The 20,373-nt window shown below is 39.3% G+C and overlaps 1 protein-coding gene across 1 annotated transcript; it reads right to left on the bottom strand.

Moving 5' to 3' along the window:
* Positions 1–3,018: 3,018 nt before the first annotated feature.
* smyd1a (SET and MYND domain containing 1a) lies at positions 3,019–14,767 on the bottom strand. The gene is made up of 10 exons (XM_084746648.1): positions 14,474–14,767; positions 8,132–8,308; positions 6,796–7,009; positions 6,557–6,687; positions 6,165–6,203; positions 5,152–5,338; positions 4,947–5,039; positions 4,673–4,836; positions 3,608–3,776; positions 3,019–3,516 (listed from the first exon to the last, which is right to left on the bottom strand). Exons 1-10 carry the CDS (start codon positions 14,608–14,610, stop codon positions 3,457–3,459), a joined length of 1,371 nt encoding a protein of 456 aa, XP_084602774.1. The 5' UTR covers positions 14,611–14,767; the 3' UTR covers positions 3,019–3,456.
* Positions 14,768–20,373: the final 5,606 nt, after the last annotated feature.

The raw sequence follows: 20,373 nt of genomic DNA on the forward strand, positions 1-20,373 counted from the left end.
AAGAAAAAAGAAAAATCAGAACTTTTGCAATTTTCACTCGCTTTCATTGCATAAAAAGCAAAACAGCTCGCAAAGGCCTAGAGGGACTGATGTCAGACTGCATATTGTCCATTTGTTACAACCTTTCCATAATTTCAGTCAGTCAACTCAGTGGAGTGGATGAATTCAAAGGTCTCGTCCCTGGAAACTGTCTGTATATGTTCTATGTATATATCAATTGCATTGTTTTATGGGTATTCTGTGATGAGATGAAAAAAATAAACTTTATCAAATTGTTCCAAGACACAAACACAAGGGGGTCCCTGGTATAGTTTTTGTCTCATAAGGGAACCTCTAGAGGAATTTGCCTTCAGATCAGTACATTTCAGTGTGGACTCTGCTCTGTGTGTACAGACATGTTTGTGTGCTTTAAAGCTGGACCTTCATCTTACCAGAGGATTGTGTTGTTCACTGTGTTGTAAGCAGCAGTGACTCCTACAACAGTCAGTTGAAACTTGTTCAGAGTCCGTCCATCTGGCCAGCAGATGTTTAACCTTTTCCACTTTCATAGGGTTTTGGGGGTCATGTGAGAGTCAGCTTTAAAGAAAGAAGTTGACGCTGCAGTTCTGAGTTTTAGCTTCTAGAATCAGTCAAGCTCCAAAACACTGGATCCGGGTCATTCCTAGCATTGAGTGCCATTTGAGTCCCCATGCCATAATGTGGTATATTTTGTGTAAAAGTGGGCTAATATTTGTTTTTAATATCTCATCTTACATGGTTAACTCCCCTCTACCATAAAACACAACCATATGTACACAGGATAAATTGATTTAAAATAATTAATCTGATTTTAATTGCAATTAGGGTGTACTGCCATGTCCCCACTCACGTTTGCTCAAATTAAGTTACAATTATAAGTAATAAAAATCAAATAAAGTCTATTTTTTTCATTATTTCTGTATAGCCTCATTTATAACGGTTCCCAACCAATGTTTTTTTTTTTTGTTATCAAAACATTTTAAATGTTTAAATTCTTAAAAATAAGTTGTGTCCCTGAGTCGACTGTCCACCCTGTTACTCTGACAAAAAATCCCTCCCCCTCCCTCCTGACCATTCATATAGTCACATAACTCACAGAAAGTAGTAGATATTCTTGAAGGGAAAACATCTACATGAAGCAGGGTCAGTATCGTTCTTTAATTAATCCCTTTTTCCAGTGTTTTAGAATGGTTCACTGATGTGGTAAAGCATAACATGTCCACTCTGTTATTTTTTGTAATTTTAAAAAATGTTGTTAGTAAATACATTAAAAATCCTTCTCTGTAGCCACCATGTGCTAGCTTGTTGTTCATCACAGGACTAGTAATATCTGATGTTAGCTTAAAATGTCCCCCCCTGTTACTGTCCACCCTGTTACTGTTTTGCATGGTAACAGGGTGGACGTAAGATAAGAGGGCTAGATGAATTAGTGTTTCCACCATTAATTCTTATTTACTATTGATTTATTATGAATTTGTTTGTCATTTATGCTTTTAAGAAAGATTGATCAAAACAACATGAATCTATTTGTCAGGGAATGGTGTCGTCTGCTGCAGAAAAAAGGCCTTAAGTTATTACAAAAGAAAACATTGGGCAGTGGTGCGTTGTCAGTTATGATGGTGAGCCACACCCAGGAATCATCCTGGAGGTTGAAGAGGATGTTAAGGTGAAATGCACATATAGGAATGGGACCAACAAGTTTTTCTGGCCAAGTCGACAAGACGACATTAGCTGGTACAGGAATGACCAGATTGTGTGCCTAATGAGAGAGCCACAACCCCTAAACAAGAGGTCTGTCCAGCTGGACAAAAATGTGTGGAATTTCTTAGCAATTGAAAAATGTTTGTGATGTTTATTTTGGAGGTGCAGGACATTTGATTTTAGTTTGATGTGGACATGTTTCTGTTGTTGTTGTGATGGTTGTTGGGAGGTTGTAAGGTAAATGAACTGCCTTACTTTAATGAAATGCATTGCTGTTCACTGGTATGATGCCCACCCTGTTACGTCCTGTCCCCCCGTTTCTCCTTTGTCCACCCTGTTACCTGTGTATTTTTTAAATTAATTGAATAAAAACAACAAGCATTATGCTTGTCTTTGTGAATACTGACAGTGAATGAATTAAATATATCAGTCAATTAAAAATGGGGTGAAGTTTCATTGAAATTGCTTTTTATTCTTAAAGAAATGTGTTGAAATCACATTGTGCCTTAATATAGAACGTCTCTTTTCAAGATAATGCTTGTTTATTAATACTTTTTAAAAAATACATTTAAAGGGCAAAGTAAGGGACATTTAAACTCTTAGGAAATGTAAATAGTAAATAATTGTCCTTTCAAAAACACTTACTAATAGAGATAAGAATGTCCTGTAACAGGGTGGACATTTGCCCCATGTCTTGTACCGGGAATTTGGTCAAAATCATTATAATATGATATCCTGAGCTTGACCAATATATTTTTCTTATAATTTAACCTCCTCCTCCTTCAGATGAAATGATAAAATCCTGCAAAATTTTACATTTTTTAATCTAAGGTTACCATGGTCAAATGGCACCGAATAGTAGGAATGACCCATCCCACATTTCCCAGAATGCAACTCAACAGTGACTGACCCTGATGACATCCCCTGGGCTATTTTCGTGGGTTTGCCAAAACTCCTTCAAAGCCACAGAAGACATCATACAGTTTTCACATGGGTCCAAGTGAGGAGTAAAATGATTGTGTACTGTTAGTGTTGTGGAACCTTTCAAGGGACAGTTCACCCCAAAATCCAAATTATATACTTATTTTTCTTCTTACCTATAGTGCTGTTTATCCATCTAGATAGTTTTGGTCTGAGTTTCAGAGTTCTGGAAATGTCAGCTGTAAAGTTGTTTGTCTTGTCTCTAATATAATGGAACTAGAAGGCACTAGTCCTGTGGTGCTTAAAGTGCCAAAAATACATTTGAAAAAACTCGTCAGCAATGTCTCTTTCTAGAAATCATGATCCGGTTACTGAAGATAATACACAGCCCTTGTTGTGAGCATTTTAATGAAGGAACTATTTTCTTTCTTCCGAACTACACCTGCCAACTTTATCACAGTGCAAAAGTGTGCATCTACTCATGGATGAGAGGTTGCCTCAATATTTCTAAATATATATTTCCTGGCTACAACTCTGGTTGTCAGGACCGTTATAAGTGATTATAATAATAATAGTGATTTTTATCTCCACTTTTATTGTAGTTACTGTACATGCAGACACATGCAGCATGTGTTCCACCTGTACATGTTGATTTGAACAGACATCAGCAGACATACTGGTGATTCAGACTCAGCACAGGGGCTGGGTGCAGTGCTTTAGAGAACATACAGTATATATACATGTCAGCGCACAGTATGACATGCGTCACAACATCAGCAGGTTTTCAGTCAGGTCAGTCTTCAGTGTAGAAGGTGATTATTGCTGCTCTTTCTCCTTCAACATCTTCAGCTCCGTCTCAGTCTGCCTGCGCATCGACTGAAGGCAGAAAAGCAGAGGATCGTGTTTACAATATTCATTTATATTTGTTGTTTTGCCTAATATAAAAGTAAACTTGTGAGTAATGTACCTCCAGGTCTCTGGTGATGGCGTGGTTGGGTCCGTGGGTGACCATGAGGATGCTATAGGCCTTGCAGATCATGCCGTGACCCACCTCTATCTGCCCCGCCTGCCAGTGGGTGATTCCTGCCCGCATGATGGCCATGCCCAGCTGGGCGTTGTTGGGGTGGTACAACTTCCTGTTCAAGAAGGGGAAAGTTACCATGTATAAGACTGACATGACATTTGTCATGAACATGAGTCTTAGGTGTAAGAATATCTCCTTTCCAGACGTTTTCTTTTTTTTTCTTCTTTTTTTGTGAAAAAAGAGCTTTTGGAAAAAGCATTAGCTCCCCAGCTGAAGGCCTGAGCTACATGTTATGGCTGTGTGTGTTCCTTTTGCTGTTGTCCCCTTCTTTCACTCCCCAGTTTTTTCCCCAGATTGCTCATGAGGTGCACTTGGCCTCACTGAGATGTTTAAAGGTGCCTGTGCAGGCAGCAGAAGTCACAGGCTTGTGGCACGGAGGCTGCTGAGGGCTGCGTGACAAAGGAAGCTCAACACAGCCAGGCTTTCTTTGCATGAGATGACCTGACTAAACCTGAATCCCAAGTCAGAGATAACAGGTATCATAACTTATACATCAACTTTCTTTGTTGACCCAGGCTTTCTTCCTCATGATTACATAAAAAGGGGTGTTTGGTGCATCATGTGACTCTTCTTCTGCACAAAGTGAAGTGATCATGAGCTGCCTGCCTCTCCACACACCCCTCATACCCCAACCCCTACTGCTGAGTAGCTGCTTCTGTTTTGCTAGCTAATCACAGCACCACCCCCCTGATTAATGTGATTGGTTCCTTAGGTTTATGACATCATTTACCCCACCTGACTGAATCTGTTTTTTTGAGACTGTTCTTGCTCACTGCAGTTAGAAAGCAGGAAATGCTCAATATACAAAGTCTTGTAACATGAAAAACACCACATGGACATGTGTGGTTAAAACAGGCTTTTCACTGCTCTTTAACATTAATGTTACTCTGATCGTCTCAGTGTAATCATGGTTGTGTAGAGAGACCAAAGCGCTCTGTCAGCACTCACTTGTATCCCTCCACCATCCTGTGGGCGTGGTCTGCAGCCTCAGAGAATTTCTGCATGAATGACAGCACCTCACTGGCAACGCTGAGCACACGTAGTTTATACAGGTGAGTATCCGCCAAGACGTTCTCCTGCTTCTCCAGACACTCACGACACAACTTCAACACCTGAGAGAGGACACACAAAATACAGGGGGAAAGACTCAGTGGACAGTACCTGCAGTGAAAGAGAATTAGGGAGAAGAAGAGAAAGAAGAGCTAGGAGTGGTGTTGTGTACCTCGCTGTAATTCTTGTCAATCCGGGCCCTCTCAATCTTCTCCAGACAGTCTTTACTGAAGGCAGTCACCTCCTTCACCTTATCAGCAGAGGGCTGAGAAGAGACAGGAATATTCTCATCATGAAGTTAATATGTATTTCAAATTAACCCGGCTGAAATCCCCCTGTGGTGAACAGCAGGGTCTCCCATGTGTCCCCTGTCTCACCTTGCTGTCTGCAGCAGCCATCATCAGGTCGTCCTTGATGTGCTGGCTGCAGTGTTCACAAGTGCACTCGAAGTGGAAATGATCCTTCAGCTTCTGCTGCCGGTCTTTAGACAGGTTGAGGAAGTCCACGTAGCTGACGGTCAGCTCCTGACCCTCTGAGATTTTCCCCATGGCTCGCAGCTCGATCCTGGGACAGAGGAAGACAGGATGGACTCTGGTTTACTGGAGACGTGTTTTATGGTACCCCTCAGCAGGAGGGTGAATGAATGTATGTAATGTCCTTTCTTTAATTCATGTGTTAATTCTTGTTGATTCATGCAGTTCTCAGTGGATTTGTTTATTTACTCTACTTTTACATTCATCAAGCACAGATGGATGACTGAATGGGCAGAGGGTCAGAGGTGGCAGGGACACAAAATGACAAAATGAGAGACAGGAGCAGCTTGAAAGAGACACATAACAACCATATTGAGATGCAAAATGACCACAAAGGGATGCAAAATAATCTAAAGAGACAAAAAGAACACAAAGAGACACAAAATGAACACAAAGATATGCAAAATGACTGCAAAGGGATGCAAAATGGTCACAAGAGGCACAAAATTAACATAAAGAGGCACAAAATTAACACAAAGAGATGCAAAATGACCACAAAAGCACAGAAAATTATCTCAAGTGACACAAAATGAACATAGAGATACAAAATGGCCACAAAGGGATGCAAAAGTACCTCAAGAGACACAAAATGAAAACAAAGAAATGCAAAATGACCACAGAGGGACACAAAATGATCTCAAGAGACACAAAATGAACACAAAGACAGGCAAAATGAACACAAAGGGGCACAAAATAACCACACGAGACATGAGTAACTTCAACGAGACACATAATAATCACAAAGAGATGCAGAATGACCACAAAATGAACACAGAGACTTAAAATGTCAATGATGAGAAACAAAATATCAGCCAGATCATATAACAGGTTTAGGGCTGAGCAGCTGTAATACGTACCTCCTCTGAGAGTGAAGAGTGGAACTCACAGCTGACTGGCTGCAAAACAACGTGACAACTAGAGTCAATCAATTTGAACATTTATACACTGGTCTTTTATTTAAAATAAGGCCACAAAATGTTCATGCTGTCATGCCATATTATATATTCATAAATTAATTCCTTAATTAAATCACCACAAACTGACAGACATACAGAAAACCTGGAGCCAGAATTATTCCAGTATCAGAGTAGTGGTGGTGTGTGTGTCTCTACAATAACACTTCCACTTCAATGTACAGAATCCACAAACACCATCACCATGACAATCAGGTATTTTCAGCTTCAGCTGAGGTTGATATGATAGCTGGTTCCAACCGTGATTCTACAGGAGAGGTAGCTTGGATACGTACTTGCCGTGGTTGAGGATGACGGTGCAGTTGGGCCAACAGTTATGGTTGACCAGACAGAGGTTGGGGAAAAGACCCACACCAACAGCCTGCAGGCCCCTCTGGTCACTCAGTGTGAAGCCATTGCACTTGATCTACACAGACAGACAGACAGACAGACAGTACCCAGGTTTGTTTTTGAAGAATATCATGAAGCGCTGGTGAATAATGATAAAAATGCATAATGAGACATTGACTCTTACGATGCCAAAGATGTGTGAGATGTAGTCGACGGAGTGCTGCTTGCTTCCACAGGACCAGTATTCCAGGAAGCTGTGCACGTCAGTCTTGAGCTGCTTCAGGTCTTCTTCGGACAGGTCGGCCACGTGATCCTCCAGCTGGTCCACTGAGACCAGCTGACTGTCTGACACGATGCCTGTGGCCTTGTGCATATGCCACAGCACACGAGCAGCCAGACTGGACAGGAGAGAGACAAATCACTGTCCAAATCAGATATTAGTCAGTTATAGTGTTGGTTGTGGTTGGTTGGTTTGTGGTTGATTGGTTCTTTGGTCAGCTGTTTAGTTGGTTGGTTGTTTGATTGGTTGGTTATTTGGATGGCATTTGGTTGGTTTGTTGGTGGTTGGTTGGTTGGTCGGTTGGTTGTTTGGTTGATTATTTGGTTGGTCGGTTGGTTGGTTGTTTGGTCAATTGGTTGATTGTTTGTTTGGTTGGTTATTTAGCTGGCATTTTGGTTGGTGGTTGGTTGGTTGGTTGGTCGGTCGGTCAGTCGGTCAGTCGGTTGACTAGTTGCTTGGTTGGTTGGTTCGGCTGTTTGGTCAGTTGGTTGTTTGGTGGGTTGGTTATTTGGTGGCATTTTGTTTGGTGGTTGGACAGTTGGTTGGTTAGTTGTTTGGTCGGATGGTTGGGCACTAAGAATATCTGTACAAAAGCTCAACACAATGTATTCAATAGTTGCTGAGATATTTCAGTCTGGACTAAAGCAGTAGACAGTTGACAGAATTCATCTTCTAGAGGACATGAAGACACTTTGTCACGGACCAAAGTGTCAGGGTTAGGGGAAAATTTAGACAGATGGATTTAGAAGAGGAACTGTCAGGGACTTCTCTGGGCACCACATCCATATCAGATTTCAGCAGAGTCCACTCTGTCAGTAGTTGTTGAGATATCTTCATGTCACTGTGAGGGAGTGCACACTGGCCCTGGTGTCATTAGAACTATTTAATGTGCTCTGATTCTGAATTGTGCTGGCAACTGTCCCATCCTGTAAGTTCACCCCTTGAAGATATGTGTACTAGTTTGGATGACATTATCCTGGGTAGCCTAACCTTCAATTTGTTCCTAACAGAGAAGTTAAACTACGACACAGAACAGGCATAAAGTTACTCAGTATCAGAATTGAGAAGACCTTGTTCTACTCAATGTTCAGTTTTTCAGTCTGACTTTTGTCCCTTACAGTAACATATTAACCACAGAGTGACTGGTCGTTGTGCCTTGGTTCTGTCTCAACACAGAGTCATACAACTTTCATTTCATTTGTCTCTCAGGTCCACGCAAGGTGGACTGAGTTGTCCTTACCGAACGCTCTCTCTGGGCGCCTTGCCGATCTTCTTGATGGCTCCACACTCCCGCTTGTGTTCATCCCAGCATGCAGTCTGGCAGGTGCGGTCGCAGTAGTGGGCAAACTTACACTGGGCACAGCGGTGCAGTTTAGCCTGGTGCCTGAAACAGCTGTGGCACACCTGAGAGGCCCAACTGAGAGAGAAAGAAAAAAAAACATTACAGCTCCACCAAAAACAGCTTTCACTGACATCTCAAAAAACTGCAGTGAGAGGAGCCATGGAAACATTATGATCTTCAAAAAGGGAGGCATTGTTTCAGACCTGCCGTCTACTGTTCACATTTGTTTTAACTTTAAAAAGTTAGAGTTTACTGAAGCTGATGTTGAAACAAACAAAAAAAAACCTTTCCTGTCAAATAAACTTGTTATTAATTGAACTGTAGTTGAGAAAACATGTTGAGCGAGCTTGAGATATTAAGTTGAATGTTCAGTCACACAAAACAAATTTGATTTCCGTTTATATTTTCTCAGTTTAAAGAGTCTGTTCTTCATTTCACATGAAGAACCTCCAGCTGCAGCTGCTGGAGATTTTATTCCAGCATCAGCACAGAGACAACGTATGAGTTAATTAAATTTTCAGTGTAAGGGGATAGAGATGGTTCAAAGTGTTTTAATTATTATGAAAATAAGCAGCCATGATTTATCTTAAAGTGTTAGAGACACACTGCAAATTTTCATCACATAGATTTTCTTCAAACTTCTTCTCAGGAGAGTTTCAACTCTCCAACAATGCATCCTGGGAAGTCTGCTAATGTGCTGATAATTTTCTTTTAAAAAAATAATTAGCTGATTAAACTCAGTATACAGTATACAGTACATTCATTCAACTCATCATTTCAAGTCTAAAGACTTTGTTAGAAGAACTTCTGTTTAGAAGCTCTGAAGTGTTCTGAAAATAAATACTAGAAACTTTAAGTTTAATTAACTTAAGTGAATAAAACTTGTATATTGACATTAAGTTAATGAAAAAAGATCAGTTGATTCCACATAATTCAGTGTTGAGCAGACTGTGTGTCTCCAGTGCATATTAGTAAAGTTTTTGTTGAATCACAGTTTGACTGAGAATAGTCTTCTTTAGCTCCCCTTTTTTAAAGTAGGAAAAACATATTTTCTGAACATAAATCAGATGCATCATTAAAGTTGTTGTAGTGTTTTGTGTCTGAAAAGACACATGAGCGTCTCTGAGGTCATTTTGTAGTGAACAGTTCTTTACTCTTTCACCTTCTAAGTTTTCCTTGAAAAGACCATTCAAAGAGTTTTTTCACCAGTACTTTTTAAGTTATTGTTGACAATTAAAGGGATAATCAGATTATTTGTTGTATGAGGTACTTATCCATAGTCAGTGTATTACCTATAATAGATGATATCAGTGACGGAAAGAGTACAGGTACTGTTCCATTACTAAAATATTACTCAATTACAAGTAAAAGTACTGGTGTTGCAAAAATGCTTAAGCTAAACTACAAAGTATTTGTCTCTAAAACTTCTCAGAGTATTGGTTACTTTCTAACTGTTGAAGTTTAATGCATTATCAATAAAAGTTATTCAATCAAAGATGTTTCTGTTTCCTCAGATCTCCTGCTCTGTTCTGCTCAGTGGCCACGCTCACCTCTAGAAACTAAGGTTGCCTTTTTGTGCATTTTCCTTAACCCAGTGGTTCCCAAACTGGGGGTTGGGTCCCCCTCACAGAGCGCAGAGCCACTGCAGAGGCAGTGTGGAAGATCATGGGAGAAATAAAGAGTGACATAAAGTTGGATGAATGTGATTTATGCAGGGGAAATACACAGAGAATGCTGATTCTGTCCTGCTAACTCCAAATTATTGTTAATGATTGATAAAAATTGGGAACCCTATCCTTAATTGATAGTTGGGAATGGTAACAGCTGATTTATGTCTTTCTTATTTTTTTTTTGTTTTGTTTTGCCATTTTTTTCTCATTTTCATTGTAAGTTTCCTTATTCAACAAATAAATGGCTCTGCCAGACAAAAGGAGGTGCAATTACTGCCATTCCCAAACTATTGATTAAATATCCTGAATTTTAATTGGTTAAATTCTCAACGATGATTAATTGATTAATGAGTACTCATTTACTTCAGACCTGTGCTGCTGCAGTATTTAGTTTTTCCTCCATATGTTCTGGTTTTCATCAGCCAGTCTGCAGTCAGATAGTAGTATTGGCTTCAAAAATGCACTGAAGTACTCAGTACTTAATTATGATTTTAAAAGTAACTGATTAGATTACATAGTGTAACACATACTTCAATACAAGAAAAGTATTGACCTGAAAATCTACTCAGAAAAGTTTCTCTCTTTGTAATTTTGAAATAAAATGCTGCTCGAGGGTTTTAGCTCCTACGAGTTTGTATCTATCGTCAGTGTTCAGTTGTTTGGATGCCGACGGCACACAGAGAAGCTAACAGTGTGAGTGAACACACAGCTGACAGCAGTGTGTGTAAACAGTTTATCCAGCAGAGTCCCCTCTGCCTGTCCAACAGGACACTGAACAGACTTGTTAATGCTTTTGATGATTGTTGGAACGCAGCAAAGCCTCTCTCTCTCTTTCTCTCTTTCTCTCTCTCTCACACACACACACACACTCTGACTGTAGTTTTGGACAGCTCCTGTCTTACATTAGGCAGATCGTCTCAGTGCGTGCCTGCTGTATTTGACAGCCTCAGTGAGCCAACATCTTGCAGCTACTAGCTCTTATATGGTTCAGACTCGGTGCTACCAGATCTGTGTCTGGCATTCCAGCAGCTGACAACAAACCAAGCTGCGCTCGGCTTTAAACGTCCTCGCAAAAACCAAGAGACACCAAACTTTACACTGGCTTAGAAATACATTTATATTATATATTTCTGATTTACTGCTAATGAATTGTCCTGACCTCTCAGGTCTGCTCAATGTCCCCAGAGTCAAGGTCAACATCAAATTGTTCTTTAAAGGGACAGTTCAACCTCAAAATAAAAAATAAAATTCTCTGGTCTGTAGTGCTATTTATCATCTAGATTGTGTGTGTGTGTGTGTGTGTGTGTGTGTGTGTGTGTGTGTGTGTGTGTGTGTGTGTGTGTGTGTGTGTGTGAGTTGCAGATTCCATTACAGAAAGAAAGTAGTTCCTACATGAAACTGCTGACAACAAGCTCTGTGGATTATCTTGAGTAACTGGGTCATGCTTTTTGGAAAGACACTGGTTTTGAGTTTTTCAAAAGTATTTTATGGTGCTTTGATCCCTACAACCCAAGTGCCATTTAGTTCCCTTATATTGGCAAAAAAAAGCAGACATCTCTACAGCTGATATGTCTAAAACTCTGCAACTCACACCAAAACTATCAAGATGAATAAACAGCACCACAGGCCAGAGGAAAAACATGTATTTTTGATTTTAGGGTGAACTGTACCTTTAAAAACAAACCAGATTTGTGCCAAAGTGCTTCACAACAAACATGACTGAGAATAAAGACAATCACAAGACATAACTACTTGCATAAATACATAGTGCACACGTACACACACATTCATGCTGATCAATGTAAATGAATGTAAATCATGTCAAGGATCAGTGCTCCAGTAGGAAAGAGAGTAAAAGTGGGGCTTCAGACACTTTTTAAAGGAGTCAAAAGATTCTGCTGCTCTTATATTTTCATGGAGACTGTTCCAAAGTCTTGGTGCAGCGGCAGAAAAGTCAAAACCAAACACTGACAAGCAACATTCATTTTCATGCACCACATATCTGGAACAAACAGCCACAGCTAGCCTTTTTTATGTCATATGTACAGCTCTTTTGGAAGGAACTGTACAAATAAACTTTTAGCAGCTGTAACAAGTAGGTCTGGGAATCTGTTGGCACCACATGATCTGATTCCAATTCAGAAGGCTGCAATGCGATGATAAAATGATTTTCAATGCATCAAAATGTTAAGCTTTTAAGCCACGGAGTGCTGGTCAGACTGTATCTATCTACTAGCATGACCAGACCGGACAGTCCTGAACTACAAACAGTTGTACTGAATTCTGTTCTGTTTGTCTCGAAAATGAACCATTATAGTAAAATGAACAACATATGAATAATCGAAAACATTCTGATCAAATCACTTATATAGGCTGTAATTCCTGCTTTTAGCTATTAAAAAAAATGACCTGTCAGTCTTTGTTACTGATGTATTTTCACATTAAAACATTAAAAATTTAAAAAATGTATCTGTTAGCATCTGTGGCTTAATGACAATCTTAAAGACATCTAAAGTGACTGTAACACACCTGTCACCTGTGCCGCAACACTGTGCTTCATATTGTCTTTAGAATCAGTGACTGATCTTCATAATATTAATGACAAACGTTATTCTAAATTACTCTATTTCAGTCCTTCTGACATGACATATTCACCCCCACCTCCCTGTTGCATCTGTTATCCACTGAGAACTGGGTTTTATATTTCAAATTATTGACTTGTCTGCACTGATTCATAATTTTTAAAGAAAAAATCACAATGCATCTAGGAATCGATTTCTTCCTCACCTGCAGTAACAACACATTTTAGCATGTAGCATAGAAACAATGTAAAATTCAATGTACGACCAGAGTCTCAAAGTCTATGAAAGCCGTGAAGGCAAGTGAGGGAAAAAAAATCTGGTGATTAGTTTTCCAAGTCTGATTTCAATAGTTTTATTACATAGGAACAAGTGAAAAAATGCTTTGCTGAGATAAAAGATTCTTAAAGTTCCTGAAACGGCAAGTTGAGCTTATTGTTTTCGTATTTCCTGTAAAACAGGCAGCTAGAGAGGAACTTGTCACAGATATTGATTGACACTAACAGTAGTTAGTAGTGCTGACAGCAACCAAACACTCAGTTTGATGACAGGGACTGGGCTACCATGCCTACAATGTTTTCCTGCTGGGTTTGGCTCCTGGCACTGTGGGTCTGTATCATGACTTTTCGAGCCACAAACTTTAGCAATGAGAAAAGCTATTTTCCCATAAAGAAAATTCACAAACAACCACAGTACTGTGTCCCTGTCAGTCTTGGAGGCTGTGTTCACTGGAAGCTGTTGAGTGTGGGTCTGTTATAGTAAGCTACTTTAGCAACAAGTAAGCTGCTGAATCTGTTCATCATTAAATTACTAAGAGCATATTTTATCATTGAAAAAAGTTATGAAGTTATACATACATTTGATGAAAACAAAACATGATTTTTTTACTTAATTATTTTTATTATAATTATTTTTGCCTAATCATTCTTAAAAACTTTTTACATTTTTGTACCAGGTAGAGAAAAAAGATTTTCTCAATTACGTATTTTTTTCACCTAGTGATGAAAAAGTTTTGCTAGGCAAAAACATTTGTTGTTGTTGTTGTAATGCTCATTTTGGCCACAAGAGGCTGAAGTGCATTACTACCCTTTAAGTACGCCTACAAGTATTCATACTCTGTATGTAAATGTTAAAATTGTAATATTTTCAACTAAAACTATTTAATTTTTCAAGCACTAAAAGACAAATCAGGATCGCAGCTCACTGACCAATTTTGAGATTTTTTTTTAGTTCCTTAAACTCAAAGATTCAAGTTTATCTAAAGAAGAAAAGTAAATTATCTCAACTAAAGATTAAAGGTCAGCAAAACCTTTAGTTTATTTCAAAACTTAAGAGTTTGAGTTGGGCTCAAAACTCAGAAATCTATTGCAGTACATTTACACACGCACACACACAGACATGCACACACACACACACACGCACGCACGCACGCGCGCACGCACACACACACACACACACACACACAATATATATATATATATATGTATGTATATATCTTCACCTGACACGAGAGAAAACAAATATATCAGACTTAGAAAATTGATCAGCAGAGTTTTTTTTCTTAGACTCACTAGACATGAATTTACTGCATACAGAAAGAAGACAATGTCATTTTCTATTCAGCTGAGATGCTGAGATTTGCACACCTGTGAGGGCGTAAGGTCACTGGAATCTCTAAAAACGATAATTTTTCATGCAAGAAATTAAATTGTAAGCTTGCAGGGTGTTATAATCTTCTTGGTAGAGCCCTGCTTGCTCTTGAAAACTGAATCCAAAAATACGTCATGCTCAAGTTCACATGACACTGTGACAGCATTCTCATTGCTGCTGTCATGTGAATTTGGACATCTAGAAATGAGGTCACAGCCTGACCTACTGTCCACACACACCTGCAGTGTGTCACACACATCTGCAAAGACATGCTCTGTGGAAACATCTGTCCTCCAACCTGTCCATGCAGTCTGAAAAAAACACAAGCAGGAGGCGCGTACCTGTCAAAGACCACAGCAGCAAAACTGGCCTCGGCGAAGACCACCTCCCCGGTCTTGAGGTCCTTGGTGGCCCTCAGGCCTCGACCCTTCTTCCCTGCATCAAACAGCTCAGCGCTCTCCATGTTCCCCACAGTCATTGTACTGGCCAAACAAAACACAGGAGGCAGAGAGGAAGGAGACGGTGGGACGGGCCGAGGAGCTAAACAAGCAACAGGGAGTGGAGAGTTCTCATCAAATTCTCACCAACATTCAAGAGAACTCTCTCCTTAGCCCGACCCCTGCCACAGCCAAAAATAAATTCGCCCCCTCTAGGGGTTGTACCACCTCCCCAGAGTGGGGAGGGGGAGGTGAGCAGGGGGAAATGAGAGGGGCAGGGGAGAGCAGGGGGAGGTAGCAGAGGTAGAGGTGGTCTGTGGGTGTCGTGATGGATGTCGTCCCCTTGTTTGGGTTGGTTCCTCCTGTGGTATTTTGGTCCGGGGCAGCTGTGGCCGTCTGTCAGAGCTGCTCACATTCAGTGGCAGCCTCTCTGCTCCATCTGTTTTTTTTGCATCCTTTTACAGAGTACAGTGGAGGTGGTCACAGCGTGTCACTTTCACCCAGCCGGTAAGCCCTTAAAACTGCCTTTCACTGATTTTTTGTTTTGGTCACTTGGGGGCAGTGGAACAATGTGCAAACACAACACTGACATAATATATACAGCTGTCATGGCCCAACATTAGTGTTTATTTTGCTTTGGTTATGGATACCTGATAAATGTGAAACAGTTAAACTTTGACTTATGTACTGAACATAACACTCGCACATTCCATACATAACATCACATCAACATAATAATACTGACTTATTATAATGTTGTGATGTTATGTTAACTTACATATGTAAGCTTTGTAAGAAGTCAGCATTGACTTATGTTTGCATTGTAATGTAGACAAGTTATGCAATATTTAAAAAATAAGTTAGCATGGACTCACATATATAAGTTCCATAAAGTCCCAAAAAGAATTCAACATTCATTCATATATGTAATGTAACCTTTATATGTTATGGAACATTTTCAAAAGACGTCAGCGGTGACTCATGTACTTAATGTAACATAAGTATGTTAAGAAATTTTTTTTAAAACGTCAATGGTGACTCATGCAGGTAATATAACATACAGATGAGGACGTAATTATTAGCTCCTGTATGAAAATTTAATTTTTTCAAAAGTATTTCCCAAGTGCCGTTAAACAGAGCAAGGAATTTTGAAACACAGCTTTTCCAAACATCCTAGTTTTATTTTGGATGCTTGGGTTATTTTACTTTGCACATAGAAACTAAATTATTTCACAAAACCAAAAACTACCAGGGTCAAAACTGTTAACCCCCCTGATGCTAATAGTCAGTTGTGTGTCCTTTTTGCTGGATAACAGCCTGCAGTCGTTTGTTGTAGTTTTCATCAAGTCTCAGACTCTTCTGATATGGACCCTGGTCTTCAGTTCAACCCACAGGTCTTCAGTGGGATTCATGTCAGGTCTTTGTGCAGGTCAGTCAGTAATGTCCACTTTGGTCTTCTGGAGGAAGTTCTTCACCAGGAGTAACGTATGTTTTGGGTTGTTGTCATGTTGGAAGACAAAGCGACGACCCAGACCCAGTTTTGCTGCTGACTGCTTGATCTTTTCTTTCAAAATCTTCACATATTCTTCTTTCTTCATGATTCCTTCCACCTTGATGAGATTCTCAGTTCCAGACTCACTGAAGCATCTCCACATCATAATACTCCCACCACCATGTTTCACTGTGGGGACGCTGTTCTTTGAGTTATACGCCTCTCCACTCTTTCTCCAAACATAAGCAACGTCTCTGTGGACCAAGAGCTCTAGTTTCATCTCATCTGACCAAAGGACACACTTCCAGTATGTTTGTCCAGGTTGTCCTTAGCATACTTTAGTCTGGCTTGAAGGTGTCTCTTCTGCAGAAGTTTTTCTTGGTCTGGAACCTCACAGTCCATTCCTGTGCAGGACTCTAGTGACTGTCTTCTTTGAGACTACAATTCCTGACTTGGCTCAGTCATTCACTCCTGTCCTGGCAGTTGTTCTGTGGTCTTTAAGACACGTCTCTCACTAGTTTTCTTTACAGAGTCTTTCTCTTCCTCCCTCTGCCAGACTTCTTCTGTACTGTGTGGCTCTCTTTGAATTTCTTGATGATACTTCTCACTCCAGTTCTTCACACTTTGAAACACTGTGATAACTTTGTAAATCTTCCTCCTGCTTTGTGAGCACTGATTCTTTTTCTCAAGTTTTTGTCATGATGCTTTCTCAAGTGTCGGCTCAAACCCTTACTGAAGTTTTTATACTGTGTGTAAATTAGAAGATAACCTTCAGTTTAAACTTGATTTTACACGTTTTGAGCATTACAAAGGTCAGTTCTTAAAGGAGCTAATAATACTGACCCTGGTAAAAAAAAAAAAAAAAAACTGAAATAATTCTGTTATTGTGTGCAAATAGAAATAATTAATGATTTCTAAAGAAAACTAGTATGATTAGAAATGCTATGTTGAAAATTCCTTGCTCTGTTAAAAAAAGCACTTTTTTGAAAAAAAAAATTGAAAAAATATTTAAATTTCATAGGGTGGCCAATAATTTTGTCATTAACTGTATGTACAGTACTGTGCAAAAGTTTTAGGCACGTGTAAAGAAATGCTGTAAAGTAAGAATGTTTTGAAAAATATAAAATGTATTTATTTATTTTTATCAATTTACAAAATGCAAAATCAAATCAATATTTGGTGTGACCACCCTTTGCCTTCCAAACAGCATCATTTCTTCTAGGTATGTTTGCACACAGTTTCTGAAGGAACTCAGCAGGTATGTTGTTCCAAACATCTTGGAGAACTAACCACAGATGTTCTGTGGATGTAGGCTGCCTCAGATCCTTCTGTCTCTTCATTTAATCCCAGACAGACTCCATGATGTTGAGATCAGGGCTCTGTGGGAGTCAAACCATCACTTCCAGGACTCCTTGTTCTTCTTTACACTGAAGATAGTTCCTAATGAAATTGGTTGTATGTTTGGGGTTGTTATCTTTTTATACACAGTATAAAAACTTCAGTACGTGTTTGAGCTGTCACTTGAGCTGTCATGAAAGCATCATGACAAAAACGAAAGAAATCAGTTTAGACTTGAGAAAAAGAATGGTTGATGCTCACAAAGCAGGAGAAGGATTTACAAAGTTATCACAATGTTTCCAAGTGTGAAGAACTGGAGTGATAAGTATCACCAACAAATTGCAGAATAAATCTGGGGCCAATCAGACGCTTCTCTGATGCATGCAAATCCCTACTCCATTTGCAGAAATCCAGCCCCAAACATGGAAGGAACTTCCACCATGCTTCACTGTTGCCTCTCTTCCACAACCTCACCTTGGTAGCAGTTTGTCTGTTCCTCACCCAGTTTCAAGCCTCCTACACAGCTGTGTCTGTTTTAGTTAATGTTTCAGCCTACATGTGAAACTGATGATCATTAGCACCTGTTTGATATAACTGGTTAATCATACACCCGACTTTGATCCTACAAAATCCCTGACTTTGTGTAAGTGTGAAGAATTGATGCTGTTTTGAAGGCAAAGGATGGTCACACCAAATATTGATTTAATTTAGATTTGTCTTCTGTTGACTCACTTTACATTTTGTAAATTGATAAAAAAAAATAAATAAACAATTACATTTTATATTTTTGAAAGCATTTTATTTTACAGCATTTCTTCACACCTGCCTAAAACCTTTGCACAGTACTGTACATCACACACTATCAAAAAGGAATTCAACAGTGACTCGTATATATTGTTGTGTAAGTTGTGTTACTGATGTAACATCTTAAAAAGAGGTCATGTGCATAACATATGCAAGTCACATAAGGTCTTAAAAAGAAGTCAACGTACATATATACACTCTATCCTACGTCACAAACACAAAAGACAAGGCTAAACAAATGCCTCCAGAGATGACTCTACAGGGGTACCTACAGTGTCACAGTGTGACGCATTGGGGCACTAACCAAGCTGCCATTTTTGAAGTGTTTAGAGTAACAGCTGTCTGGAATGTAAATCCACTACTCACGCTCCCTTTAGCTCTGTTTTGGTCTCCACCAACTCCTGAGAAATCCAGCTCTTGAGCTGCTAAATGTTGCACCAGCTAACTGTGTCTGCCTGCTGTTTGTCTATGACCACCCTCAGAACAAACTTTACATTTTTAGGTATAATTTTGAGTATGCACACACAAGGTGTTTTTCAAAATTAACACTTTATTATGGATTATTACTTGTTAAGATGTATTCACATTTAAGCTACAGTGGCATGTACCAGAAGACAAAAAAAGAGAACAGATTAAAAATCTATTTCTGAAAGACAGTATCAACTTTATACTACATACAAAGCAATAATTTCCATCAGCTTTTATACAAAAATAACAAGTCATACATTGAGCGACGTGTGAACATCCTACATACATACAAACACACTACAAATATCACGAGTAAGGCACCTTAAAACACAACCTGCAGACTTCATTAAAGAACTGAGAATTTATAGGACACAGATTGGGGACAGAGCACAAGAACATTAGTGTTAAAATGTCGATATCAACATAAACATAAACATGTAACAGTTTTGACGATACAAGCACTTCAAGAGCAGCTGTACCTGACAAGCTAACAAGTGGGGAACATGCTAGTGTTGGACAGTCTCAATAGTCTTTGTGATTCTTTCTGTTCTCTCTGAACTCTTCTGTTCCTGCTCACATTCTGTTCTCCAAGCTAGCTAGCTTGCTAACTGTCAGACAGCAAACTTAGCTCAGTCTGCAGTAGCACCGGTTCATCCAGTTCATTCAAAAGTATGTATTTGTATCATCGCCTCCTGTCTCATAACTGTCTGCAAACCACTGCTCCTATGCTACATGACTTGAATGACTTTTTCGAGTAAAGTGACATGGCTGTATAAAGTTATTAGCGATTGTATGATGTTTAGATGACATTACTCCATTTCAGAGCCAGAACAATTACTGGAAGAAAGGTATCAAATAAAGTACTCCACTGGTATCAGAGTCACTTTAAGGTTACTGAAAAAATGAAGAAATGTATCACAGTGTGTTGTGCTCCTGGAATGCTTTAAGCTTATATGTTGGAAATTCCAACCTCTTGAAATGCAGCATTAAGGTCCAGATCCTCTTTTGTTTGTTTGAACCAAGCCAATCAAGTTGCAGGAGAGAACCATGAAGAACTAACGTTACGTCACTGAGGTCCCGTTTGGAAAAAAATGACATAGAGGACAATTTTGTTTGTGATCAAAAACTGCAAGGTGGTCAACAAAAAATTAATTTCAGTGTGCAAAATGTGCTGGTTGAAAACTGCACACAGACAACAATTTTTTTTTAACTTTGTTCAACATTTCAAGTTTGACAAAGAACAGTAAATCAGTTACATTTGGTAAAGAGAACATTATGGCTTGGTCAGGACTTGGGTCTAGCCAGTCTTGACTTGGAACTTGACTTTGGACTTGAGTGCAAAGGTTTGAGAATTACTTGAGACTTGAAAAACAATGTCTTGGTCCCACATCTGTTTTGTACCCTGTAGATTGTACCCTGTCTGAAACTACTGTTGTGGTCTCATGGATTCAGGTAGATGGCAGACGGAGGACACCCGCTAGATGGAACGGGAAAAACAAACAACCAGTCCGACATAATGGCCGGATGGCAAAACAACAAACATATGACGCTATGTTGTTATTGTATTATTAACAACGAATGGAATAAAATGATACATTAACTTATGTAATTATTTTATATATAATACATGTGGCTTCTCTAAATATTGTACTGCAAACTTAACTTAAATTTACCTCCAAAATGTGAGGTTATTCATTCATTT

This window comes from Lutjanus erythropterus, chromosome 20, assembly GCF_056507025.1.
Source record: "Lutjanus erythropterus isolate fLutEry1 chromosome 20, fLutEry1.hap2, whole genome shotgun sequence".
In the NCBI taxonomy this organism is placed as follows: Eukaryota; Metazoa; Chordata; class Actinopteri; order Lutjaniformes; family Lutjanidae; genus Lutjanus; species Lutjanus erythropterus.